Genomic DNA, 20,261 nt, shown 5'->3' with positions numbered 1-20,261 from the left:
CACACACACACACACACGGATTCTTACCCTGCCTATCCCAACACTGTGCCTCTGAACTGTGCCCGCAACAATCCTTTGTCTCGGCTGGCCACCAAGTGGGACAGGCTCTCATAAGCTGGTTTATCCAGGGGTGTCGGTGAGGCTCAGCATGTTACCTCTCGGTTACTCTGTCTTAAAACTGCAGAACAGTGAAACAAAGCCGCCTAAGCTAAGAGGTGACTTGTTCAGAATGGAATCTCGGTGCTTGGGAATGTGGCGGGGAGGGGGCTGGGAGGGCGGTGTTAAGGGTGGTGCCCCTTCACCCATCACGCTGGTGCCCTCTGCGTGGGCCGCCTCAGCTGCTGCCCACCACCTGGCTGATGGGGTGCAGCGAGACTCTCGGAACGGCCATGCTCGGAGGTTGTGTGGGCTCTACCGAGCGCGTGCCTGCCCCCCCCGGCCACCGCTGGCCCGTCCAGCCTCTTCTACAGAACCGCACCAGGCAGGCGGGTCTTGTCGAGGGTCTCGGGGCCCGTGTGACTCGAGGCAGAGACTGACCCTTGCTGTCCTTGCCTTTGCCCAGACGTTCACGGCATGGTGCAACTCCCACCTCCGGAAGGCGGGCACGCAGATCGAGAACATCGAGGAGGACTTTCGGGACGGCCTGAAGCTCATGCTGCTGCTGGAGGTCATCTCAGGTGAGGCCCCCGTGCTGAGCCCCCGGCCCCCGTGCTGAGCCCTCGGCCCCGGGCCCCCGTCCTGAGCCCCCGGCCCCCGTGCTGAGCCCTCGGCCCCCGTGCTGAGCCCTCGGCCCCGGGCCCCCGTGCTGAGCCCTCGGCCCCCGTCCTGAGCCCTCGGCCCCTGTGCTGAGCCCCCGGCCCCCGTGCTGAGCCCTCGGCCCCGGGCCCCCGTCCTGAGCCCCCGGCCACCGTGCTGAGCCCTCGGCCCCCGTCCTGAGCCCTCGGCCCCGGGCCCCCGTCCTGAGCCCCCGGCCCCCGTGCTGAGCCCCCGGCCCCCGTGCTGAGCCCTCGGCCCCCGTCCTGAGCCCTCGGCCCCCATGCTGAGCCCTCGGCCCTGGCCCCCGTCCTGAGCCCCCGGCCCCCGTGCTGAGCCCTCGGCCCCCGTCCTGAGCCCCCGGCCCCCGTGCTGAGCCCTCGGCCCCGGGCTCCCGTCCTGAGCCCTTGGCTCCGGGCCCCTGCAGACACGCTGGGGATGATGTCCGTGAATTCCAGGAGAATGGGTCTTGCTTCTGGTTGGCTCTGCTACCGGCTCTCCACGTGGCTTGCATGAGTGCTTTGCCTTTCTTTCTCATAAAGAGATTTTCAAGCACGGCCTAGGAGGTCCTTTTTCCTCTAAAATGCCAGGATGTCACCGGGGGTGACCAGCTCCAAATCATGGCTCCATGCTGCCCAGCAGCCACTCCGCTTCCCCAGAGGTCTGCAGGACCGGCTCCAGCCTTCTGGTGGACACTTGCCTCTCCCGTCCCTCGAAGGCCGGTGGTCCCGGAGAGCCTGGCCTTGCTTTACCCACTGGGTAGTCTCGGCCACTGTCTTCCCTGAACCTCCCTCCTTGATGCTGGTGAGCCTGAGAACCAGTCTCAGCCTGGGCCTCTCCCTCTAGGTCCCCCCCCCCTTTTTTTTTTTTTGACAGGCAGAGTGGACAGTGAGAGAGACAGAGAGAGAAAGGTCTTCCTTCTGTTGGTTCACCCCCGAAATGGTTGCTATGGCTGGCGCGCTGCGCTGATCCGAAGCCAGGAGCCAGGTGCTTCTCCTGGTCTCCCATGGGGTGCAGGACCCAAGCACTTGGGCCATCCTCCACTGCACTCCCTGGCCATAGCAGAGAGCTGGACTTCGAGGCCCCTCCTAACCACCTCCCTGGGGGGCTCATCCACCCTGATGTCCCACACCAGGCCTGGCCCTCACCACCCTCTTGTCTCCTAACCCTAATCTGGGAACCGCCCACTGCCTTTCTTTGTTCCTCTTTCCAGCTGTCCCCATTCTGTCCTGTTCACAATCCTCCTTTGAACCCCTCTGCCTGGGTCAGCTCCTACCTGGATGACGCCAGCCAGGCCTCCAGTGCCCCCGCTGCTCCTCCCTGTGGCCCCTCCCCTGCCCGCGGCCAGAGGGATCCAGGGATCGCGTGGCAGCCCAAATATGGTCAGGCTGTTCCTCGCTCACAGTCCTTGCCGCCTCCCCAGGGCTTTGAGCCGGCCGGCTGCATTCCTTAGCAGCTTGCAGGATCCTGGGGGAGCTGGCACCTGCTTTGTTTTCCACTAACTCTTCCCAAAAAGGTATCGGAGCTCAGACCCTCTGCCACACTGGGAGACTTGTGGCTCTCCCCAGGTGCGCTTGCTCCCTGGTTCCCCGTGCCTCTGCGCAAGCGCTAACTGCCTTTTACTTTAAAATTCAGGTTGTGTGTGTGTGTGTGTGTGTGTGTGTGCGTTTTACCGTTTGGACCATTTGTGAGTGTGCGGTCCAGTGGCACTGAGCACAGTCACGCTGTCCTGTAACCGTCCAGCTCCAGGTCATTTTCCGCTTCCCAAAGTCAAGGTGTGTCCCCACGGGACACTGACTTCCCGTGCGCCCCGCTCCCCCGCCCCGGCACCCTCCATTCTACTTTCCACCCCCCGCCCACTGCAGGGGCCTCCACAGGTGAGCGCACAGGGCTCGTCCTTTGTGTCTGGCTCATTTCACTGAGTTGAGTGTCCTCCAGGTGCGGCTGTGTCGGAGCATGTGTCAGACTTTCCTCTCTGTTTAATGATGAGTGATGTTCCATTGTAGGCGTTACCACACTCTGTCCATGTATCTGCTGATGAACACTTGGCTTGTTCCCCCTGCCCTGGACCTGGGCGTACAGCTACATGATTTTGAGGCCCTGTGTTGAGTTTTTCGGGGCACGTACCCAGAGGTGCAGTTGTTGGGTCATGTGGGAATTTTGTGTGTCATTTTTTTGAGGCACTGCCACACTGTTTTCCTCTGACCGACCGCCTTTGAGAAAGTCCTTTCCTGTCTCTTCCTCCAAGAGTTCCCAAGTAGAAACCAACGAGCCAGCTGGGCGCTGCTCACTTTCATTCTGTAAAACTCGGCGTGCAGGGGGCCAGCGTTGTGGTGCAGTGGGTTAAGTCGTTGCTTGAGACGCCGGTTCGAGTCCCGGCTGCTGCACTTCTAATTCAGCTCCCTGCTAATGTACCTGGGAAAATAGGGAAGATGGCCCCAAGTGGTTGGGCCCCTTCCACCCACATGGGAGACCACGATGGAGTTCCTGGCTCCTGGCCATTTGGAAAGTGAACCAACAAATGGAAGATGTCTTTCTCTTTCTCTGTCTCTTCCTCTCTCCTGTCAGTCTGCCTTGCAAATGAATAAATCTTAAAACACAACAGCAGGGGCCAGCGCTGTGGCGCAGTGTGTTAAAGCCCTGGCCTGAAGCGCCAGCATCCCATATGGGCACCGGTTCCAGTCCCAGCTGCTCCTCTTCCAATCCAGTTCTCTGCTGTGGCCTGGGAAAGCAGTAGAGGATGGCCCAAGTCCTTGGGCCCCTGCACCCATGTGGGAGACCCAGAAGAAGCTCCTGGCTCCTGGCTTCAGATTAGCGCAGCTCCAGCTGTTGCGGCCATCTGGGGAGTGAACCAGCGGATGGAAGACCTCTCTCTCTGTCTCTACCTCTCTCTGTAACTTTCAAATAAATAAAATAAATAATTTTTAAAAATACACACAACAGCAATAACAAAGAATCAACCCAGAAACCCAGCTTGGGACTTCTTCCAGGAAGACCTCCCTCACCTTCCACTGCCCCGCCCCCCTGGCCTGTCTCTGCACCTGGTGGCCTTCTAGTGTGTCACTCACCATGTGGTCTCATCAGTTTTTAAAATCAACTAATGGGGGCCAGCGCTGTGGCCACGACCTGTAGTATATGGGGTGCTGGTTCCAGACCCGGATGCTCCACTTCTGATCCAGGTCTCTGCTATGGCCTGGGAAAGCAGTGGAGGATGGCCAAGTCCTTGGGCCCCTGCACCCACGTGGGAGACCCAGAGAAGCTCCAGGCTTCTGGCTTCGGATTGGCCCAGCAGCAGCCGTTGTGGCCATTGAACCAGTGGATAGAAGATCTCTCTCTCTCTCTCTTTCTCTTAGCCTCTGCCTTTCTGTAATTCTCTGCCTTTCAAATAAATAAATATTTAAAAATGAAATAAAAATCAACTAATGATCCAGAGAGAGGGAGACCTCCCACTTGCTGCTTCCCTCCCCAGACACCCACAGTGACCAGGGCTGGGCCAGGGAGCCAGAAGCTCAATACAGGCCTCCCGTGTGAATGGCAGGAACCCAATTACTTGAGCCATCGGCACTATCTCCAGGTTTGTGCATTGGTGGGGAGCTGGAGCCAGGCACTCTGATGTGGGATGCAGGTATCCTATCCGCTAGGCCACCCCAAGTGTATTTGCTCTGGGCACAGTTTGTTTTCTTCCCACTCCACACTGAGCCCCTTGGGGTAGGGCTTCGTCTCTGTGACTTGGGTGCTAAGAGCTGTATGTGGCAAGCGAGTGACACTCCAGAGACAGGAGAATGGCTGGCTGTCCAGAGCCCCAGCTGCATGACCCCCAGTGTGTGACCGACCAGGTGCAGCCTCAGCCGAGGGTCAGCCAGCCCTTGTGTGTGTGTCTTCCCGTGGCTGGGGGAGATCTGGCCAGCAAGACACTGCCTTCTGCTCCCAAGCGTCTTTGGAGGCGGGAAGGTGGCCAGGGACAAGGGGAAGGAAGAGGGATGCTACCCGCAGAGGTTCTCCAAGCCTGGCCCCTGGACCACCCACATCAGAATCAGCAGGTCTGCCGGTCAAAATGCAGATTCCTGGTGGTGGTGGTGGGGGCAGCAGTCCAGAGTTGAGCCAGTCCTCCAGGTGATTCTGTGCCCACTAAAGGTTGAGAACCGCTGACCCAGGCCTAGGAATGTTCTCCCTCCCTGTCCACTGTCCTCATGGTGGGGTCCCGCCCAGCCAGCACGCACAGCCAGCCGGCAAGTGCCCACAGAGCTCAGGTTTGGCAGCGCCCGGGGACAGGGGCCGCGGTGAGAGTAGCCTTCCAGTGAGGATCGTGCTTCTGCCCTGTCTCTGCCGCGGGTCTCGCCTGCCCTGGGTCTGGGGGGTGCTTTGCCGGGCAGTGGCCTCAGCTTTGGGAGAGCTCCAAGTGCAAAGTCTTGATTTAATAAAAAGGCAGCTGTGCTTCCCCGGGAGCTGACAGCCAGATCCTATCTGGGGCAGGAAGTCTGCCGGCTTCCAGAAGCTGGCTGGCCGCTGCTCCGACAGGGTGGGCCTGGCCCGGCCTCACAGCTGCTGGACCAACGCCATGCTGTGGGGGTGGCTGGGCCAGGCTGAGACTGGGCGGGCGCGGGGGTCCTGAGGGCCCGGCTCTCAGTGTTCTGGGGTCCTTGCACCCTTAGAGGCTCTGACAGCTCGGTGCACCCTTGCTGGGGTGCGGCCGTGCGAGCTGCATTTAGAGAGTTTTCAGTCCTTTCTAGAGGTCTCTGGTCGCGCTCTGCTGTGGCATAAGCGTGCTCTTCATGGGGACTTGCAGAGCCGCTCCCGCACCCGCCTGCCCACAGTTCCAGAAACTCCTTCGTGGAAGCTGGCGGTGGGGGCGGGGGGCGGTAAGGGCTACAGGAGGGCTGAGGGCTGGTGTTGAGCTGGGCTGTGGGTGCTCCTCGGGGCGGGGGGCAGTGTCCCAGGACAACAGCGCTGTCCTCAAATGAGGAGGGGGGACACTGTAGGCAACTCCATCTAAACCCAGGGAACTTTCCCAGAATGCTCCATGGTGACCTGCGCCCCCCCCCCCCCCAGGACAGAACAGGCTTTGCACATGCTGTTCCTTCTGTGATTCTGTTCCTTGTGGCGGCTGCCCGGCTGCAGAGACGCAGGCCCTTCCTGTTCCTCCTCGGTTCTTCCCTCCTCCTCCTTAGCCTCCTCCTCCTCCTCCTCCTCTTTGGAAGAGCATTGATCCTTCTTGGTGAATGTCACTGTATGTATGTATTTGTGTGTTTCTCTGTTTAAGGTCCTGTCTCTGCTCCTGGGCTATAATTACGTAAAGGCAAAAAGCCGTTGTTCAGCCCCCTCTTCCTAGTACCCAGCCAAATCCCTGGCGTGCGTGGGTTTGGGGGCCTGCTAACACATGAGGAGGGGATGCAGGTGGGTTTAGATCTGGACCCACCCTTGCGTTCCCACCAGGGTGGCTTTCTGCAGTGCCCGAGAGAGAGAGAGAGAGAGAGATGCATGCATGCACGCACCCCTGCACCTGCACCTGCCCAAGGTGTGCCCGGGAGGCAGGCCTGGCAGCAGTAGCCCTGGCTCCTGGGGGAGGGGCTCTCACCTCCCTTCTGCCTTCTCCGTCTACTCAGGCGAACGCTTGGCCAAGCCGGAGAGAGGCAAGATGAGGGTGCACAAGATCTCCAACGTCAACAAGGCCCTGGATTTCATAGCCAGCAAAGGCGTCAAGTTGGTGTCCATCGGCGCCGAAGGTGAGTGCGCGCCGCCCCCAGCCACCTCCGCTCCTGCTCCTTCTTGTTCCCCGGGCCTTTTCTCCACTGAATCCTGGGTCCCCTCATCGCTGGGGGCGTTTGGAAGCGGGTGCCCAGCACCTCCATCTGCTCAGCCTGTGCTTCCTTCACGCGGCCCTTCCAGCCTCCGCCCTGCCCCAGCCAAGGACTCTCGTCCCGCTTCCCACCCTCCACTTCCTCTGCCAACTGCTGGCGCCGTGGAACCCTGCAGGGGCAGAGGCCGCCTCTTGCACAGGCCTGGCTGAACTGTGCTGCCTGAAGCAGACAGCTCTGTGCCCGGGAGGGAGGGTGAGGGAGGGTGTGTGGTGTCATGGCCGGGGGGGGGCGGCTGCGGGGTGCCCGAGGCCCCGGGAGCCCCCGGGAGGCTGCTGGATGCGAGGCCTTAGGGACGTCCTGACATCCTCAGTAGCCTTTCCCTGCAATGCAGCTTCTCGAGGTATTTTTTTTTGGGGGGGGGGGGGGGAGGTTGGTGGTTTTTTTTTTTTTTTTTGCTTTCACTTAGGAACACTTTTTCTAAAGCTGTTTAAACCATTACAAGAAGTCTTCAAAACATTCATGGAAATTGGATATTGTGAAAAAAAGTATGCTTGGATTTCAAAAAATGTTGTGCACCAAAATAAACATGTCTTTTAGTTCCATTATTCCTTACACTTTTTGAAGTCCCTTCATACTAGCTTTATGATTACAAGGAGGTAGAACAGTTGCCTTTTTTTCAACGGTTATTTATTTATTTGAAGGCAGACAGAAAACACAGAGGGCTCTCTCACCCTTTGGTTCACTCTGCACATGCCTGCAACAGCCCAGGAACACAATCCAGGTCTTTCGTGGGGGCAGTAGGAACCCTTGCACCTGCCGCCTTCCAGGGTGCGCGTTAGCAGGAAGCTGGAATCAGGAGCAGAGCCAGGACGCGGGCACAGGCACCCCAGTATGGGATGCAGGGGTCCCGTGCAGTGTCTTTTTTATTTTTTATAACATTCATTTATTTATCTGAGAAGTAGAGTTACAGAGAGATGGAGAGACAGAGAGAGAGGTCTTCTTCCATCTGTTGGTTCATTCCCCAAATGGCCACAGTGGCTGGAGCTGAGCCGATCTGAAGCCAGGAGCCAGGAGCTTCTTTCAGGTCTCCCATGTGGGTACAGGAGCTCAAAGACTTGGACCATCCTCCACTGCTTTCCCAGGCCAGAAGCAGAGAGCTGGATTGGAGGAGAAGCAGCCGGGACACGAACTGGTGCCCGGGTGGGATGCCGGCACCAAAGGCGGAGGCTCTGCCTACTACGTACACCACAACCCCGGCCTCCCCAAGCAGTGTCTTAACCCCTGCACCAAACACCTGCCCCAGCACAACTGGTTGAGTGCAGGTGTTGGGGGTGGGGGTGAGGGGTTTCAAATACTCCAACCCTTGAGAAACTTGGCTATGGATCCAGCAGACACCTGCTGGCACCTGCTGCGTGATGCCAGGTACCTGACACACAGCCTCACGCACGCATTCATTCAGGGTACAGCCGTGGCTGGGAGTTCTCAACACTCGGGCTGGCGGGTACTTGAACCTTGTCCACCAGCGTTGCCGCCCCTAGGAGGCGGCTCTACGTGTGGTCCTTGTTGGACAAAGAGGCAAACAGCTACTTGCAGACGTCGCGTTCCTTGCTCAGGGTCAGTCACTGGTCAAGCCCGAGCCGAAATGCAGGTGTGTGTGTGGCACCAGAGGAATGCACCAGGAAGTCCGTGGGAGCAGACCTCTCCTCTCCAGGCGATGGGAGTCCCTTTCTTGTAGAAATCGAGGTGCATCAGGTAAAGCCGCCTCCTGCGATGCCAGCATCCCTTATGTTACAGGCACGGGTTCAAATCCTGGCTACTGCACTTCCGATACAGCTCTCTGCCGTGGCCTGGGAAAGCAGCGGAAGATGGCTCGAGTCTTTGGGCCTGCATAGAAGGACACGTTCTGTCCAGTTTAACTCAGACTCAACCCATCCCTGTGGCTCTCCCAGGCCCATGTACCGTATTCACTCCTTCCCTGCCCCAGTGGGCATCTGGGCTGGCACCAGACCACCTGAATGGCGTTTTCTTTGGCTTCTGTGCCTGCTTAGTTACACATTTTTCTGCCAAGTGTTTATTCTTCCTTAATAGAACAAAACGTCCTTTCTTATTAAAAAGCAGAGAATTGCTTTCCAGGCACAAAGCAGAGCACCCCGCCACCTGCAACTCCTTTGAACACTTACTGGAACACCTGCGGTGGACCTCATGCTGTTAGGAACCATGGTGGGCCGCAGGGCGTAGAAGACATAATCTGTACTCTTGAGAGGCTCACGGCTGGGTGGGTGCAGGGACCCAGGCAGAGTTCCCTGTCAGGTGGGGCTCAGCCAACTTTTTTTTGCGTCTGATAGGAAATTTTTAAAAAATGATTTATTTATTAATTTGAAAGGCAAAGTTACAGAGAGAGACAGGAGAGAGCGAGAGAGAGGTCTTCCATTGGCTGGTTCACTCCCCAGATGACCTCAACAGCCAGCACTGGGCCAGGCCAAAGCCAGGAGCAAGGAGCTTCTTCCAGGTCTCCCACGTAGGTGCAGGGGCCCAAGCACTTGGGGTGTCCTCCTCTGCTTTTCCACATTAGCAGGGAGCTGGATGGAAAGTGGAACAGCCGGGACATGAACCAGAGCCCGTACGGGATGTCGGTGTTGCAGGTGGCGGTTTTACCTGCTACTCCACAATGTTGGCCCCCAGTGAAATTCTTTTTTTTTTTTTTTTTTTTTTGACAGGCAGAGTGGACAGTGAGAGAGACAGAGAGAAAGGTCTTCCTTTGCCGTTGGTTCACCCTCCAATGGCTGCCGCGGCCGGCGCGCTGCGGCTGGCACACCGCGCTGATCCGATGCCAGGAGCCAGGAGCCAGGAGCCAGGTGCTTTTCCTGGTCTCCCATGGGGTACAGGGCCCAAGCACCTGGGCCATCCTCCACTGCACTCCCAGGCCACAGCAGAGAGCTGGCCTGGAAGAGGGGCAACCGGGACAGAATCCGGCGCCCCAACCGGGACTAGAACCCGGTGTGCTGGCGCCACTAGGCAGAGGATTAGCCTAGTGAGCTGCGGCGCCGGCCACCCCCAGTGAAATTTTTAAAAAGCAGTTTATTTTTTTTTTTTTAAGATTCTACCAGGAGCAGGTGTTTAGCCTAGCGGTTAAGATGCCCACATCCTACCTTGGAACATCTGGGTTCAGTTCCCAGCTCAGGCCCCTGGCTCCAGCTTCCTGCCAGTGTAGACCCTGTAGACCCTGTAGTCCATGATGGCTCAAGTAGTTGAGTTCTTGCCACCCATGTAGGAGACCTGGTTTGAGTTCCAAGCTCCCGGCTTCGGTCCCAGCTAGTGCCGGCCATTGTAGGCATAGGAGACCTCTGTTTCTCTGTCTCTTCCCAGTTAGATTTTTTTAAAAGACTCTACCAGAGGGGAGGAGGGATGGAAAGAGAAGGTGGGTGGGAACAGCCCCACCTGGCCAGCCAGGAGACTTCACCCAGCTGTCCCCGACCCTCACAGCAGGCTTGTTAGGTGGGTGTGATCAGCCACACTCTACAGTTAAATGAACTGAGCAGTTGCCAGAATGGAGCCCAGGCTCAGCTGCCCCAGGGGCAGAGCCTGCACATCTGGGTTCCCTCCGCCGAGAGGTGGCAGATCTGCCGGGCCCCCCACCTCCACCCAGCCCCTGTAACACGAGCCTGGCTTCTCTGCAGATTTCCAAAGCGCTCCTATAAAAATGCGATTCTTTCCTTTCTCACCCCTGTGGGCAGTCAAGGTTTGTGGACGCTGCCTGCGTTGAATCAGTCTACCCCATTTCAAGCCCCAGCACATGCTTGTGCCCAGCTGAAAAGCCAGTGGAGCTACCAAATGGGTTTTGATTCTTAATGAAATGAAGTTTACTGCCGCAGATTAGAAAATGAACGGCAGCGGCGTGATCCCCAGCAACGAGCCGTCCTGGAAGTGGGGGTGGTTGTCCTGGTGTCAGAGCAGCCGGGCTGCGGAGGGCTGGCCCTGTGCAGGAACCGCGCTGCGGTCCTCCCGGAAGCACAGGTGCAGGCTGGGGAGGGAGACGCTCTAGGCAGCCGAGTTCCGGATGTAGAGCCTTAGGGAACCTGAAGTATCCACATGTCTGGGAGGAGTTCGACTAGAGCCCTACGGTTTCTCCAAATAGATTTGGTTCTAGAATGTTCTAGGCTTCTTGGAGTTGAAACTTGGCCTGGGTGAACGGTTGGGATTTTTCCCCCTCCTTTGGTAATGCAGAGACCCAGAGACACACAGACACAGAGAGATGTTCCATCTGCTAATTCATTCCCCGAATGCCTGCAGTAGCCAGTGTTGGGCTAAGCCAAAGCTGGGAGCCTGGAACTCAATTTGGGTCTCTCACTATTTGAGCTGTGCTGCCTCCTGGGGTGCGTGTTAGCAGGAAGCTGGAATTGGAAGTGGTGTCAGAATGTGAACCCAGGCGCTCTGATATGGGATGCGGGTGTCACAAGGGGGATCTTAACCACCACACCGAACGCACAGCTCAACGGTTGGGATTTAATCCCAGAGGGGACCTGAGAAAGATTTTCCATTTCATTTTGAAGTTTGATGGCTTAGGTGTCAAGGACCTGGGAGTGGTCCTGATGATGTAGTATCTCTCAGCACAGAGAGGGCAAGGGGTGCAGTATTCAAAGTGTTGGACTGGGAGGTGGCCCCTGGGATTCGAGTTTCTGTCACGTGGGACCTGTGCAGCATCGTTCATTCTGTCTGGATAATGGGCAGCTGACTGCCTCCCTGGAGTGGGGGGATGGGAGAAGCAGTAGAGTATTGTCCCAGCGAAAATAGGACACACGCAAAGCGCTTTTATTTTTATTTTTATTTTTTGACAGGCAGAGTGGACAGTGAGAGAGAGAGACAGAGAGAAAGGTCTTCCTTTGCCGTTGGTTCACCCCCCCCCAATGGCTGCTGTGGCCGGTGCGCTGTGGCTGGTGCACCACGCTGATCTGAAGGCAGGAGCCAGGTGCTTTTCCTGGTCTCCCATGGGGTGCAGGGCCCAAGCACTTGGGCCATCCTCCACTGCACTCCCTGGCCACAGCAGAGAGCTGGCCTGGAAGAGGGGCAACCGGGACAGAATCCGGCGCCCCGACTGGGACTAGAACCCAGTGTGCTGGCGCCGCAAGGCAGAGGATCAGCCTAGTGAGCCGCGGCGCCGGCCACGCAAAACGCTTTGCAGCGCCTTGCAGACCAGGAACAGGAAACAGGAGCCACCACTGCCTCCCACACCCAGGGCAGACATCAATAATCTATCATCACGGTTTCTCCCATGGAGCCCACTTGTGGCCTTGGAACCTCTGGGCGCAGCCTTCCCAGCAACCCCCTGCCATGAAGCTGCCTCTTAAGAATGGGGCAGCCCCGGTGCAATGCCTGGTGCAGTGGGGCTGCCTCCCTGGGGCCGGGGCTGTGCCCTAGATGGGGGGTGGAGTCGAGGTGCACAGCCGGTAACTCCCCTCTCCCTGCCAGTCCCTGGTGCCTGGTTTCTGGAATCAAACACTTTGTTTGGTGTGAGTGAGAACTCAGTAGCAAACTCCTTGGGTGAGATTTTGGGGTGTAGGAGGGAGAGGAGTAAGCACAGTAAGACCCCCAAAAGAAGCTGCCTGCTTCCTTTAGAGCTGGGAGCCGCTTCTCCTTATATTTGAAATGCTGCGCATAAACGTGCTTGTGAAGTTTTCCCAAGTCGTGGGAAACTCCCGCATGTCGCCTTTAGCTGCAGCTTTAACTGTCTATTGGTTGAGCATAGCTGCGCACCGTTCTGTACCCGGGCCCTGCCCCGGAACTGCCTGAGCACTGCTTTCCCAGGGAGCAAGGGGCTCTGCCTCCGTGGGCCGGTGTTGCCAGTGTGTATGCATTCATTCAGCCAGTGCACACGGAGGGCTTTCTCACGGGGCCCCGTCTGCCGCTGAGCAGTATAGAAACCGGAGAAGATTCTTGGCCTCGGTGGAGCTTATGTTCTGGAAGAGGGGGAGAAAAGAACCGTGCACAGTTTCTTTTTTCTTTCTTTTTTTTTTTAAGGATTTATTTATTTATTTGAAAGGCAGAGTTACAGAGGCAGGGAAAGAGAGAGAGAGGGAGGTCTTCCATCTGCTGGTTCACTCCCCAAATGGCTCCAACGGCTGGAGCTGAGCTGATCTGAAGCCAGGATCCAGGAGCTTCCTCTGGGTCTCCCATGTGGGTGCAGGGGCCCAAGGACTTGGGCCATCCTCTACTGCTGTCCCAGGCCATAGCAGAGAGCTGGATCAGAAATGGAGCATCCGGGACTAGAACCGGCGCCCATATGGGATGCTGGCACTGCAGGCAGTGGCTTTACCCACTGTGCCATAGCGCTGGCCCCTGAACATTCTTATAAGTTCATTACCTGTTGTGTTTTGGGACAGATCTATGCATGTCTTTTGCTTATGTATCTACTGATCAGTGTGGATATGCTCTTGAATTATTGCAGATGCGAAACTATTACAAGTTGCAAACGAATGTTGTTTTTTTTTTTTTTAAGATTTACTCATCTATTTGAAAGTCAGAGTCGCACAGAGAGAGGAAAGGCAGAGAGAGAGCGAAGGGTCTCCCATTCGATGGTTCACTCCCCAATTGGCCGCAATGGCCAGAACTGTGCTGATCCGAAGCCAGGAGCCAGGAGCTTCTTCCAGGTCTTCCATGCGGGTGCAGGGGCCCACAGACTTGGGCCATCTTCTACTGCTATCCCAGGCTGCAGCAGAGAGCTGGATCAGAAGTGGAGCAGCCGGGTCTCGAACCGGCACCCATAGGGGATGCTGGTGCTTCAGGCCAGGGTGTTTACCCGCTGCGCCACAGTGCCGGCCCCAAATGTGCATCTTCGAATGCCAAGCTTCACGAACTGACTCTGCCTGCCCACAGTGCACCCTGCTGAGTGCCAGCTGTGTCACTGAGCTGTCTGTTTCCACCCCAGACCCTTGGGTGGGGGCCGTGCCTGCCGGTGTCTGGGGCTGTTAGGAGGGAGAGTCGCTTCTTACCCTTTGTGCAGAGTGGATTCTGCTTGGCCTTCGCTCTGCACCCTAGGCAGGCCCAGCGCTGTCGCCTGCCCTCCCCCGGGGGTTTCTGCTCCCTGCTCGGCACTCACCTGGTCAGAGAGCAACAGGCCACTTTCTTCTAAACTGGTTTTTGAAAGTCAACGCCCTAGTTATTTATTTATTTATTTTTATTTATTTATTTGAAAGGCAAAGGAAAACGGGGAGTGAGGGCCAGCCACAGAGAGAGAGAGAGATTTTCTGTCCACTCACTCTCCATGTGTCTGCAGCAGCGGGAGCTGGGCCAGGCTGAAGCCAAGGGCCTGGAACTCAGCCTGGGTCTCATGTGGGTCACAGGGATACAACCACTTGGGCCATTACCTGCTGCCCCTCAGGGTCTACGCTGGCAGGAAGCTGGAGTCAAGCAGAACTGGCACTCAATCCTGGTCACCCCGGGGGGGGGGGCAGGCATGACAAGCACTGTCTGCACGGCTGCACCGAAAGCCCATCCTACCACTGAATTTTTGAGCAAGGGGCTGGGGCCCTAGAGTATGCCTGCCTTAATGCAAATCCATTCTTGTCTATGGGGGGTGTGGACGCGAACTCTCATGGGCATGGGCCGAGGGGTCGGGATGCCCTGGAAATCGCCCCTTCCCATGCTTCCATTAGGAACTCCTCCCAAAGTAAGGCTGCAGGTGGAGAAAGATAAGATCACCCTTGGGCACCTTACTCTTTTTTTTTTTTTTTTCTGACAGGCAGAGTTAGACTGTGTGTGTATGTGTGTGTGTGTGTGTGAGAGAGAGAGAGAGAGAGAAAGGTCTTCCTTCCATTGGTTCACCCCCCAAATGGCTGCTATGGCCAGAGCTGCGCCGATCCGAAGGCAGGAGCCAGGTGCTTCCTCCTGGTCTCCCATGGGGTGCAGGGCCCAAGCACTTAGGCCATCCTCCACTGCATTCCCGGGCCACAGCAGAGAGCTGGCCTGGAAGGAGCAAGCCGGACAGAACCGACACCCCGACCGGGACTAGAACCTGGTGTGCCGGCGCCGCAGGCAGAGGATTAGCCTAGTGAGCCACAGTGCCGGCCTGGGCACCTTACTCTAACTTGAGCATACCCTACCCTGAGCCAGGTCACCATCTCCTGGTCTGAGAAGGAGGTGAGGGTGAGGAGTCTACATTTCAGTGTCAGCTGGTGCCTTAGAAAGGAGCTTTGTTCTGTTTGGATTCTCTGCCTTTGGCCGAGGCTTAGAAGAAAATGTACTAGAGTTTATAGCACTTAAAAGTCTAGCAAGTGGGGCCTGCGCTGTGGCGTAGCAGGTAAAGACGCCCCCTGCAGTGCCAGCATCCCATATGGGTGCCCATTTGGATCCCAGTTGCTCCACTTCCAATCCAGCTCCCTGCTAATGTGCCTGGGAAGGCAACAAAAGATGGCCCAAGTCCTTGGGCCCCTGCACCCATGGGGGAGACCCAGAAGAAGCTCCTGGCTCCTGGCTTTGGATAGACTCAGCTCCGGCCATTGTGGCCATCTGGGGAATGAACCAGTGGATGTAAGATCTCTCTCTCTGTCTCTCTCTCTCTCTCTCTCTCTCTCTCTCTGCCTCTGCCTCTCTGTAACTCTGCCTTTCAAATAAATAAATAAATCTTAAAAAAAAAAAAAAACTAGAAAGTGCTGCTTAGGTTAAATGTAACAGTCTCTCTCCACTCATGGACTTGTCTGTTGCTTGATATTTAAAGAAGAGAATCTATTTGAATCTGCAACTGGTAGTGTTACAAGGGTGACTTGGGAGTGGGTGGTTCCTTCACGGTGGCAGGTCACAGAACTGCTGAGTGGATGGCTTTCTGCCACTCGTGCTGGCTTTCCCTGTGTGGTGGCTGTTTGCCCAGAGACCCCCAGCTGCTAGAGTCGCCAGAACATCTGTGTGGCTTAGACAGCCTCCCCCTCTTCTCCGGCAGGCTGGGGAGCCCCGGTCAGGGTTCAAGACGCCCGCTTCTGGGGCCTTTCCCGAGGCTCCCACTGTCCCCACGTGGAATTGACTCCATTTCCTTGTAGAGGTCTCTCCTGGCACCTATCACGGGGTTTTGCACTTCTTCCTAACACCCCGCCTTGCCCCGGAAGCGGCACTCTGCTCTCTGCTTCCTAGCGCGGTGCGTGGCGGGACGGGGCGCCCGAGGTGTGGCCGCGTCCTGACGACCCGCTGCTGTGGCGTGACGGGGCACCCGAGGTGCGGCCGCGTCCTGACACACCCCGCCGCTGTCTCTGCGCGGTGCGTGGTGTTGGCCGCTGTCCATGCGCGGTGCGTGGCGTGTCGGAGCGCCCGAGGTGCGGCCACATCCTGACGCGCCCCGCCGCTGTCTCTGCAGAGATCGTGGACGGGAACGTGAAGATGACCCTGGGCATGATCTGGACCATCATCCTGCGCTTCGCCATCCAGGACATCTCGGTGGAAGGTGGGCTTCCTCCCCCCACCCCCACCCCCGGCCTCCAGCGGCTCATCTTCCTCGCCAGCCTCGGCTCGGTTAGCTCTTCGCCCTGGGCGATGGCCGCTGTGTCATGGGCCCATTTCAGGGCATCTGCCCTGCCTCCTGGTCTGTAAGGACTTTTCTGGGCTGCCAGTTCCCATAGGTGTGCAGGGAAGCCACTTTTGGCAAAGCCCAGAGGCTGTGGTGAGGGAGTGTCCTGTAAACCTGCCGTGGCTTCTGAGCGTGGGGCGGGAGCAGCCCCAGTTGGCGGGAGCTGACCCAGGTCCTCCACGTTGCTCGCATGGCTCCCTCTGGTGGCCTCCTCCCAGACCTGCAAGGGCTACTGTGACGGGGGTAATGACTGAGCGGGCTTTGGAGTCCACCTTGCCGCAGTTTTTGAGCTTATTTCTGATAGGCGTGCACTTATTTCATAACATTTGCACGTTGATATGCACATAGGCACACCCCCCCACACACAAATTTGCAATCCACGCAGTGAAAACAGAGGAGCCTTATTTTTTAGATGACAGTAAGATCCGGGTGGGAGTCCCCACGCTTTCTTCCCACTCAGCTGTGTGCACTCTGCAGGCTGCCGGAGGCCCTGTCTGGAGACTCCTGGCCTGCAGATTCCCTGGCCCCATCAGAGCTTCCTCCCCAGAGGGGCCGCCTGATGCGGTCGCCGACTTACTTCCTATCACTTCCATTTCTCCAAATCCAAAGGAGTAGGGAGAAATAATTCTGAAAACTAGAATCACTGTTAGGTCAGGATTTTAAAAAAACGTTTTATTTACTTATTTGAGAAGTGGAGAGAGAACCCGCATCTGCTAGTTCACTCCCCAAATGCCCAGGACAGTTGGGCCTGAGCCAAGGCCAAAGCCGGGAGCCGGGAACTCGATCCAAGTCTCCCACGTGAGTGGCAGGATCCCAGGTACTTGAGCCGTCACCGGCTGTCCCCATGGTGCGCACTGCTAAGAAGCTGGAGTCAGGAGGAGGGGCCGGGTGTGGAGTCCAGGTGCTTTGATTTGGAACCTTGGCATGTTAACTGGTGCTGCATCACTCGGACCGACGCCCGCCCCCTCTCAGAATTTAAATAAGCCACGCAGCCAGCTCTGAAATGCTTCCTAGGCTCTCGGATAACTTCTCAAACCCTGTCAAGCCGTGAACTTGCTGGCAGGGGCTCCCCCCCCCCCCCCCGGCAGCAGCAGGGCTGGAATCCGGGCTTCACGTGAGCCAGCACCCTCCACCCACGGGCTCGCCTGCTGACCTCTGCCGGTCCCCTTCCCACAGAGACATCAGCCAAGGAAGGGCTGCTCTTGTGGTGTCAGAGGAAGACGGCCCCTTACAAGAATGTCAACATCCAAAACTTCCATATAAGGTGAGTGGCCGGGGGCTGCCGGGCTGCCTCCCCGGGAACTCCTGGCCACCTTGGCGGGGTCAGTGTCGGCTCTGGAGCCGAGTTGGGGCCCCAGGGGAAGAGGCGCCTTGCCTTGAACGGGACGTATCGCTGTCTTGGACACAGCTGCTATGTCTGGGACACTTCGGTCTGTGTTCATACCACCAGGGAAGTCCCCCAGGGGAGCGTCCTGCACATCCCAGCCCGGGCTCCCGGGCAGCCGCAGCCCCCCACAGCGTCTGGGATTGTGGCAGGAAGAAATGTCCCTTTTCAACCTGCCTTCTCCTATCTCCATCTCCAAAAAGTTATAGCTGAGGGGACTTCCCAGAAGTTCATGGAAAAATGCATATTTCAAAAAAAAAAAATGGGCTTGCTTTTCAAAAAAATTTTGCATCAAAATAACTTGTTTTTGAAAAACAGAGTGAGCACGCACCTGCTGTTCACTCTCCAGATGCCCATGAGAGCCAGGACGGGGCTGGGCCGGTCTCTCATGTGGTGGCAGGAACCCAGTGACTTGACAGCACACCTGCTCTTCCCAGGGTCTGCGTTGTCAGGAGTCACAGCTGGGTGCGTGCTCTGATGCGGGATGCAGGCAGGCGTCCTAACCACCAGGCCAAATGCCTGTCCCTGAACTTTTCTTTTGATGCCAGCTTTCCACGAACTTTTTGAAATCCCCTCCTGTTTATCCCCAGCATAAAGGTGGCCCTCGCCTCCCAGCCCAGCTTTGGTTAGCGCCTGGCCGCCTGGCCGGTGGGCCGCCCTCACCAGCTCGCTCCACTTTCTCTCTCTCTGGGCAGCTGGAAGGACGGCCTCGGCTTCTGTGCCTTGATCCACCGACACCGGCCTGAGCTGATCGACTACGGCAAGCTGCGCAAGGTGCGTGCCCTCACCCGACCCCACCTGCTGGTCCCTGCTGGGTGGGTGGGCAGGGGGACAACGGGCCTGGCCCCCTGCTCCGAGAGGTGTCTGCCTCTTAGGCCGGCCAGGCCTTTGTAGAAGTGAGCAGGAAAACCCCTTGCAGGCTCCTTCATGCCCATGGGCACACAGCAGGTGCGTCCGTGTGCACAGTCCTGGCACACCTAGAGAATGCACCCCTGTGGCCATAGTTGGGGGAGGGAGCGATGAGGTCCTAAGTGACATTCCTGCCTCATGTTCCTGTGGGCTTTGCAAGGTGGCACCATTACCGTGTGACTGACAGTATTGTATCTTCCGAGAGAGGTTTTCTCCCAGCTGCGCGGTCCTGAGCGGGTTCTCCCGCCCCACATGGATTTCATTTCCTTCCCTGCTCCAGCTTGGAGGGCTTTCTTTGAACATTGCTTGGTTTCTCTTACACTTCTGGCATGTGTCGTGCGGCTGGCTGTGTGCATGGCAGGGCAGACGAGCGGCGATGAGGGCTGTCTCCAGCCTCAGGCTGGCTCTCGGCGTCTGAGCTGGTGAGGGGTGCTGACCGAGACCTTGGCAAAGCCTGTCCTGAACCATCCTGACCGTTCGACTGGACTCAGCAACATCTGCTCCACCTGTCCCAGTGCCAAGAGGCCGCATGCATGGGCATCTTGGAAAGGCCCCTGGCTGCAACAGCCAGAAGCCAGGAACTCCCATCTTGGGTGCAGGAGCCCAAGCACTTGGGCCATCTGCTGCTGCTTTCCCAGGCGCATTAGCAGGGAGCTGGATCGGAAGTGGAGCAGCCAGGACTAGAACTGGCGCTTATCTGGGATGCTGGTGTCACAGGCCAGCTCCTGACTCAGCTGTTTATGACAAGTGTGCTGTACCTGTTGTCCCCTGCTTGAGTGTACAAGGTGACAGTGGCCAGGTCGTCCCCAGCTGTTGCCCATCCCCACCTGGAGCTGGACCAGTGCTGACCGCCCCATTGCAGAGGCTCCTAGTGCCTCCGTCATTGGGAGGCAGGAGTGGGGTAGCAGTGGGGGGGCGTTGCCTGATACCACCCCATCCCTCTCTGCAGCTTTTTATCAGCCCCAGCCCATTTCCCCCAGTGTTACTCTGTGTCGTCCCCTCCCCCCGCCCCAGTTCGCTTTAATTCAGTTCTCTTAGTGGATCTCTTAGTGGATCCAGCCCAAACGCTAGCCCGGACCTTGTCTCAAAGAACTTGGGGCTCTTCCCTCCTGAAGAGTCTCGGTGAGAGGGTGGTGGTACGGGAGGTGCCTGCTCCCTGGGGCAGCAGGCGAGTGGGCGTCGGGGTGACGCTGGCAGCTGCCGTGCCAGGCTCTGGTGGAAGTGACTTGTAGCGCTTGGCGGTGTTTTCCCGTCACCCTGGCTCCTGTCAGACTTTCCCAGAAGGGCTCCGCCTTCTCTGTTTTGAGTAATTTCCTCCTGAAAGTGTCCCAAATGGGTGTGTTTACCCCTCAGTTCCCTGGGTATTCTCACTTTAGCAAGTGGAGGAACCGAGGCAAAGTCTGCCTGCAGCAGGTTGCAACTCCTCCCACTCCTGGGCGGGCCTTCTGCACCTTACAGGTTTTTTTTTAAATTTCTGGTAAAATACACATACAGATAAACCTAAAATGAACCGTTGTAACCATGGTCAAGTGTACCATTGAGAGGTGTTAGCTTCATGCACGTTGTTGCGCATCCATCACCATCCATTTCTAGAACTTTCTCAGGACCCATGAACCACCAGCTGCCCGCTCTCTCCCCCTGCCCAGCCCCTGGTCACCACCATTCTGCTTTCTGCCCGCACCAGCTGAAGCTCGGGAAGTGGTGCTCTCCGGCCTCTGTCCTCCTGTGCCTGGCTTATCTCACTTGGCAGAGTGCGCCCATGTTGTGCTGGGGGTCAGAGACTTTTCCTTCCTGAGCGAGGCTGAACCGTGCCCGCTCGCGTGTCTGAACGCATTTGCTTGTCCTGTCGTCCAGGGACGCACACCTGGCC

The 20,261-nt window shown here is 57.5% G+C and overlaps 1 protein-coding gene across 4 annotated transcripts in view; it reads left to right on the top strand.

Moving 5' to 3' along the window:
• The window catches only part of ACTN1 (actinin alpha 1), a 102,168-nt gene that overhangs the window by 53,488 nt on the left and 28,419 nt on the right, over positions 1 to 20,261 (top strand). For all 4 annotated transcript variants that reach the window (XM_002719521.5, XM_017349365.3, XM_017349364.3 and 1 more), the window contains exons 2-6: positions 563 to 677; positions 6,357 to 6,476; positions 15,889 to 15,975; positions 17,275 to 17,362; positions 18,178 to 18,256. In XM_002719521.5, the coding sequence (XP_002719567.1) occupies positions 563 to 677; positions 6,357 to 6,476; positions 15,889 to 15,975; positions 17,275 to 17,362; positions 18,178 to 18,256 (489 nt within the window). The remainder of the gene's footprint in view (positions 1 to 562; positions 678 to 6,356; positions 6,477 to 15,888; positions 15,976 to 17,274; positions 17,363 to 18,177; positions 18,257 to 20,261) is intronic.

The sequence above is a fragment of the Oryctolagus cuniculus genome, chromosome 20, assembly GCF_964237555.1.
Source record: "Oryctolagus cuniculus chromosome 20, mOryCun1.1, whole genome shotgun sequence".
NCBI classification, from domain to species: Eukaryota; Metazoa; Chordata; class Mammalia; order Lagomorpha; family Leporidae; genus Oryctolagus; species Oryctolagus cuniculus.
This window is presented reverse-complemented; position numbering and strand designations above follow the sequence as displayed.